At 39.5% G+C, this 7500-nt stretch overlaps 1 protein-coding gene across 2 annotated transcripts in view; it reads left to right on the top strand.

The window, feature by feature from the left end:
• LOC143023604 (single insulin-like growth factor-binding domain protein-1) overlaps positions 1-7500 on the top strand; it is a 60033-nt gene that overhangs the window by 3975 nt on the left and 48558 nt on the right. The window contains exon 3 of one of the 2 annotated variants that reach the window (XM_076182193.1): positions 493-885. The exons of the other annotated variant lie outside the window; for it this stretch is intronic. Coding sequence (XP_076038308.1) covers positions 493-633 — 141 coding nt within the window. The 3' untranslated portion in view covers positions 634-885. Of the gene's footprint in view, positions 1-492; positions 886-7500 lie in introns of those variants that run through there. 2 annotated transcript variants of the gene reach the window in all.

Below are 7500 nucleotides of genomic sequence, written 5' to 3'. Positions count from 1 at the left end.
AATAAAGTAACAAATATACATTAATGAATAAGAAACCTCAATAGAAAGGCCAATTAACAGATAAAACATATAATAATAAGATAAATTGAAATAGAAAAAATATATATTAAATTAGACATTAACCAAAGGAATATGAAAACAAAAGAATAGATTAGTATATGAATATAGAAGTAAATGAATTCGAAGATAAATGAACAAATAATTAAATTAATAAATGCACTCCATGTCACCACTATTCATGTCTTGTATATTTGTATGAAATTGGCAGTTGCCGACAGCTCTATCAAAATAAACACCCTATGAGGATGGACCCTCTATCAGCACGGCATTTCGATTGTTATAGCTTGATCGAGTAAAGGGCACTTGATCAAATTTGAACAAGTGAAATTCGTGCCAATGAAGGCTCCGTCCTCACATGGTGCTCATTTTGGTAGATATTTACATATGCTCTGGCTGCCGGCAGACGATTTTATTAGTCCCCTTTACCTACAGGGCTTAGACGAGGTGTGCGGGGGGCCTTGGTTCGTTCACGGTAGGTGCGGCAGGGGGCTTCGCTGCCTTCGGGATGACAGGGACTTCAACAGTGAAGGTGTCTGCGTCCGGGGGAGGAAGCCCAAAGCCTCTTCCCATTGACACGTTGCCACTAGCAGGGAACCCCCAACTCGGTGGTAAACGGTTAACCGTCTACCGTTTTTGGTGACGTTGGGAAGACACAAGGATTTAGTTGTTTTTATTTTTTTACATATAATCCTTTTAATTTGGCGTAGACTATTGTGTATCTCATGACTGATCATCTACAGTATTATCCTTTTTTCTGTCTGTCTAAGGACAATCTCTCCATATATACATGTGTACTTTGTATAATCTAATAAAGTGAAAATTATATTTTTTTCTTTCGTTTCTCCACCTTCACTTATCAAGAACATATGAATGAGGAAGTGCACGAGACCACAGGGCCTACACTAGGCAGTTCCATGTTCATTACCATTTGTCACCCCCACCTATGAAGTTGTCTAATTTTTTTTTTCTATAATAACCAATAGTTTCAGCTCTCACTATAGGGTCACTAAGTCTACTCAATTCGTTGACCACTCTATTAGTAAATCAGTTCTTGCCTATTTCCTTTTTAAATCTAAGTTTGTCCAATTTAAATTCATTACTGCGAGTCCTGTTCTGTTGTCTAAATATGATGACCTTGTTTGCGTACCCTTGTAAAATCATCTGATCCACTTGAACATCTCTATTAGATCACCCCGCACTCTGTGTCTTTCCAGATAGTGTCAGTTAAGGTGCTTGAGGCTGTCCTCGTAAGGTAAATTTCTGAACCCATGCATCATTTTGGTCATTCTCCTCTGTACTGATTCTAGTGAACTAATGTCCATTCTATAGGACGGAGACCAAAACTGTACCGCATATAGTTTGATAATAACCTCTGCATTTGTATTTGTAATAGTCCTAGCATTGAAACCTAATGCTCTGTTAGCTCTATTCCTTGCGCTAATGCACTGTTTCCTGGATTTAAGGGCAGGACTCATTAGAACTCCCAAGTCTCTCTCGCACTCAGGTTCGTCTAGATAAGTGTAATCTAAGCTATACTTGTTTTCTGTGTTGTGTAAATATACGTTTAACACGCTGCATTTTGAGATATTGAAGTCCATTTGCCATTTAACTGACCATGTATACAATTTATTAAGACCCTGCTGCAGAATGAGCGTCTTCTTCTGACCTAATTAGGTGTCATATTTTAGTGTCATTCGCAAATTTACCAACATCACTATTAATTACATTGTCCAAGTCGTTTATATACACAATGGACAGGGGACCGAAACCAAGCCCTGTGGAACTCCACTAGAAACACTCCCCCATTTGGATTTTACACCGTTTACAGTGACCCACTGCTTTCAGTCACTGATCCAAGCTCTAATATATTCAAACATTTTTCCTCCCATGCCATGGACTTGACTTTATTTAGTAGTTTCTGGTGGGGCACCATGTCGAACGCTTTGCTAAAGGCAAGGTAAATAACTTTGTAACTATTATTATTATTTGACGCCTTGAAGAAGTTAGTGTAAAAAAAATAGAAGATTAGTTATACGTGATTCATCATTGGAGAATCCATGCTGTGAATCACGAATCAGTCTCTCGGTATGATTTTTTGTTCTATTGGCTATTATTGAGTCAAGCATTTACCAATAAGTAATGTCAAACTGATTGGACTGTAGTTGCATATAAACAATTTATCTCCCTTTTTGAAAACAAGAACAACGTTTGCCTGCCCCCAAGCAATAGGTACAAAACCAGTGTCAATCGATTTATTAAATATTTCCGTTAACTGGTCTCAGATTTCAAATTTACACTCTTTGAGCTCTCTGCAACAAAACAAATGTGTTTTTGCTACGTGGTAGGCGTGGCTTGAGCGGCTGAGGACGGCAATTTTAATCGGGCCTCTCTTCGGATTTGGCGTGGGAACACCGCTGCCCACCAGTGTAACAAAACAAATGTGTTTTGCTACATGTAGTGGTGGTTTGAGGGTGAGGTAAAGTTTCTGGTTGACTTTGTTGAGCTACGGAGATTATATACAACTAGGGCCTTGATCTTAACTACTCCTCGTGCCGAGTCTTAACCTCGGCACTGCCTCCTGCCAGGTTCGTGACTTCGGGTAGTTCTCCTGCCATATCTAACTTCTCCTTTGTAAACACAATGAGAAAAGATTTGTTAGTCGCATCCCTTATTCTTTCCTCCGAATCTATCATGACATCTTCGTCGTTTTTAATTGGGCATATTTTTTCCTTATCTTTTGTTCTGTAAATATTAAAGAAGTCTTTTGGGTTGGATCTCGCTTGTCTGGCAACTTTAATTTCATGGTTGCTTTTCGCTGTGCGCATGTTCTTTTTAACCAGTCTTATATTTAGACCTTAGGTGTATTTCCTCGTTTTTAATTCTAAAGCCCTCTTTTTATTCAGATTTCGATTTTCGGCCTATCCGTCATCCATTTGGGAGTATTAGTACTGGACCTTTGCGAAGCGAGGACTGACGTCATATTTTTCTGGTGTTTGATCAAACATTTTGGTGTTTTATGATTTTTTGTTTTATTTGGCAAAATGACAAGAATCTTGTCATCGGAGTTTAATGGGTTAAGGGGGTTAACTCTCATTTCGGTGAAAAATACTCGTGTGTGGACTGGTGTGGTGTCCCTGAACACCGCGGGACTGGTTTCCAGACGTATAACGCAACCCTTCTCATGTAATGGCGGGTTTAATGGGCCAGAGATTTAAAGGACCGCCCGTCAGCCACGCCCCTTTCTTTGCTATGGTTTGTTTTCCTTGTATTTTGTCGTTTTTTTTTTTTTTTTTTTTTTTTTTTAGAATCTTATACTCTGATATGGTTGTACGATAGGTTAGGCAGCAGTCACCACACTCAGTGCGATCGAAAAAGGGTTCAGCATATGCGTGCGTAATTTCTCCACGTGCTATCCTGTTTTATACATTTCTTGTTTATAAATTTACTACTCCATAACTAAATATGTCAGATGTGATAGTTGCCGAAGTATTTTGCTCCATTCTGAACCTGAGAAGTGCAAGAATACTCACCTTAGCAAAGGGATTGTAATGCATGTGTACCATTCATTATGTGAAGGATATGGAAGGTTAGGATTGTCACGATTCTCAGTTGGCATGGGTACAAAAGAAATGTAATGAACATCTGCTGCTTACTTCCCAAAAATGGTCAAAGGATTATGTAAGTAGATATGTGCATTTGATACTCTTTGGAGGCACTTTTATGGAGTAGTGAATATATAAACATGAAAATGCTATTTTCTCAAAACTAGTTTTTTCGCACAAAGGTAACTATAACTTCGTGTGTAAATAAGCAATTTTGATCATTCTTGTTGGAAAATGATCGTGATACTTATATCTAACAATATTAGTAAATTCATTCTTAACCTACTTGATATATATTTTTGACAATTTTTTAAAGTTGTGATTTTATGTTTTTTTTTTTATAATTTGCTGTAAGGCTGACTTTCTTTCTTTTTCACTTATAATTACGAGTATACTAATTTAGGTACATCTGGATGTCTACTAACTGTACACCAAAGGAAATCATTATTCTCCTCATACTTTTGGAAAAATAAACGTTATTTAAAAAATAACTCAAAATTGCAAGTAAATCGTCTGTTGTTTAAAAAGTTCTTAATAGATTTCAATGAATTTTTGTCACACATGCATCCCATTTTTCTGCACATTGTGTTAAATTTCCATTGTCTTACATAAAAAAATAAGGTTGGGAGGACGAGAAATGCATAATCCGATCGAGCGAATCACCGAAAGGAGAGTTAACCCCCTTAAGATTGAGGTTAATCTCCACTCCAGGACGAACGCTGATCACTTTTAACTTGTACACTATCCCTCCGTTCTGCTACTCCCTCGAATTTCTCCCTTACCAGTCCTGTGACCGCGCCATTAAGTGCTGGTTATAGGTGACAGGCGCCTGATATCATAATTTTTGTCTGTATGGGGCAGAAACGTGGAACATAAGAGAAGAAGAGAGAAGGAGTTTGAATGTGTTTGAGATGAGGTTTCTGAGAAGTATGGCGGGGGTTACTAGGCTAGATAGAGTGAGAAATGAGGAGGTGAGGAGGAGAACAGGGGTGAAAAAGGATTTGGGAGAGAGGGTTGATGAAAGAATATTAGGATGGTTTGGACACATGGAAAGAATGAGTGAAGAAAGACTAGTAAAAGAGGTATGGAAGGCAGATGTGGAGGGAGTGAACATGAGGGGACGTCCTAGGATGAGGTGGATGGATGGGGTGAAGGGGGCTTTGGGGAAGAGGGGAATGTCTGTTGAGGAAGGAAGGGAGAGGACGGAAGACAGAGGTGAGTGGAGAATGGTTGTATATGGATGATGTTGTGACTGCATGAGGAGGAATGTAGTATGTGTGAGTAAATTTTGACGCAGCCCGAAGGGATTTCTCCCCGTCCTCTCCTTATATGCAAAGGGGGACGGAGAGGGGGGGTCGCCGATTAAATGAAGCGGCCTTGCTGTGGATGTACTGTGTCTTGCGACACTGCTTCTGACCCAGGGCGGTGGGCGGGGTGCAGGGATGACCCGTCATCCAGGAGGTGCTCAGATGAGAGGAAGGGTGGGAGGGGTGTGGAGTGTATTTGGGGATGAAATGGGTGGGAGTGTTTTTATGCCTTTCCCTTTTTGGCTACCTCCCTTGGAAGGGGGAAAATCCTTGGTATATGTATGTATGTATACTTATTCTCACTGTCGTTAGGCAGTTGTATTACTTTCTTCCAACCCGTCCCTACAGGCCCAGTATGAGGTGTGTGGAGGTCCTTGGTTCATCCATTGGAACTGCGGCAGGGGGCTCTTCTGTCTTCGGGATGAGTCGGACTTCAACAGCGACGGTATTTGTATAAGAGGAAGAAGGAAGCCCATAGGCTTTCCTGGCCGTGGTCCTCCTAGGAGGAATCGTCACTAATCGGCAAACAGTTAATTGTCTAATCCTTCTTTATTGGGGGGGCTCGGGAGGGAACCACTGTTTATTTTTTTCAACGGCTACCGTGCCTATTCACCTCGTAGAGAAGGTATTGGGTGCACTGTTGAGCGTCTAATTATTTTCTTTTTTACATTTGAGAATGCCCAATATGTTTTTTTTTTTTTGTTTTTTTTTGTAAAATAAGGTAAATAAAAGCAATTTTTTTTTCTCTTTACATTGATCTCCTTCCCTGTAACAGCATTAACAAAACTAAGTGACATTTTCATGTCACCAATGCCCAGGCAAAGTGGCTTACAGCAGGACCGTACCCCCACCAACATGGGAGATGTAGAGAAGACGTGGTGGCGTTACTAAAGCTAAGAGGCTATTAATAAAACTTGTCGGTATAGAAACTAGTTTTTGCACTATATCAATGAAAATAACACATTATAGCTGAGGGGTAAATGCCGTGACTGATTGGGGTAACTAAGCTGGATAGAATGAGAAACGAGGAGTTGAGGAGGAGAACGGGAGTGGAAAAGGAGTTGGGAGATATGGTTGATGAAAGAGTATTGGGATGGTTTGGACACACGGAAAGAATGAGTGAAGAAACATTAGTAAAAGATGTGTGGAGGGAAGACGTGGAAGAAGTGAACGTGAGGGGGAGATCAAGTACGAGATGGATGGATGGGGTAAAAGGGGCGTTGGGAAAGGACTGGAGAAGGCAGAAGATAGGGGTGAATGGTTGTGTATGGATGATGCTGTGACGCATGAAAGGTAGATGGTGGGTGATGTTGAGGTAGTATGTGATTCTGCATGAGGGGTGGTCGCCGATTTAATGAAGCGGCCTTGCTGTGGATGTGCTGTGTCTTGCGACACTGCCTCTGACCCAGGGCAGTGGGCGAGATGTAGGGATGACCCGTCATCTAGGAGGAGCCAAGATAAGATGTTGTGCTTTATTTCCATGACTATGAAAGTTATGTATCAATACAGAGAGATTTAAAAAGACAATAAAAAACGAAAACGACAATACGGAATGATTATCGCTGATAAATCCAAAGAGAATCCCAAAAGAAACCTATAGTTACATTAGAGATAAAAAGGTTGTTAGGAATCACATTGGTCCACTATTATGTGCTGACGGTCAACTTGAATATTCAAATGAAAGAATGTGTAATATTTTAAACAATTATTTTAGCTCGGTATTCGTAAACGAAACACCTAATGTGAACTCCAAACTGAAACCTGTGAATAGTCTATGGTAACTTACTCACTACGGTAAATATAACAAAAGAAAAATTTAAAGGTGTATAGATAAACTCAAAGTTAATAAAACACCAGGGCCTGACGGTTGGCATCCAAGAATCTTAATGCAAATGAAAAATGAGATTGTTGTTCCATTAGAAATTATTTTCAAGAAATCCATCATATCTGGAGATGTCCCAAGAGAAAGGAAGCTAGCTAACGTTACTCCCATATTAAAAAAGGTGACAAAAAGAAACCAAATAACTATAGGCCTATAAGTTTGACTTCAATCGTAGGAAAAATAATGGAAACTATCATCAGAGATGCTATCGAACATCATTTAGAAAGTAATCGTTTGATAAATGATAGCTAGAATGGTTTCAGACGGAAACGTTCTTGCGTGACTACCTTACTCGAATTCTACAACACAGTTATCTCGAATTATGACAAAAGAAACAATATGGATTTAATATATCTAGACTTTGCAAAAGCTTTTCATACCGTCCCACACGAAAGACTACTTACTAAATTAGCTTCACGCGGAATAAGTGGTAGCCTATTATGTTGGACTAGTAATTGTTTGAATGATCGAAAACAGAGAGTTGTTTTAAATGGAAAAAACTTCTAGATGGAAAAATGTTACAAGTGGAGTTCCTCAGGGTTCCGTTCTTAGGCCACTTCTATTCATACTGTAGTATATATAAATGACATAAACCATGGACTAAAATCTACTGTTTCCAAATTTGCTGATGATACAAAACGGTGCGGAA

Source organism: Oratosquilla oratoria, chromosome 3, assembly GCF_046742065.1.
Source record: "Oratosquilla oratoria isolate Oo_2021 chromosome 3, ASM4674206v1, whole genome shotgun sequence".
In the NCBI taxonomy this organism is placed as follows: domain Eukaryota; kingdom Metazoa; phylum Arthropoda; class Malacostraca; order Stomatopoda; family Squillidae; genus Oratosquilla; species Oratosquilla oratoria.
The sequence above is the reverse complement of the archived record's forward strand: the minus strand, read 5'-3'. Positions and strand labels throughout refer to the sequence as shown.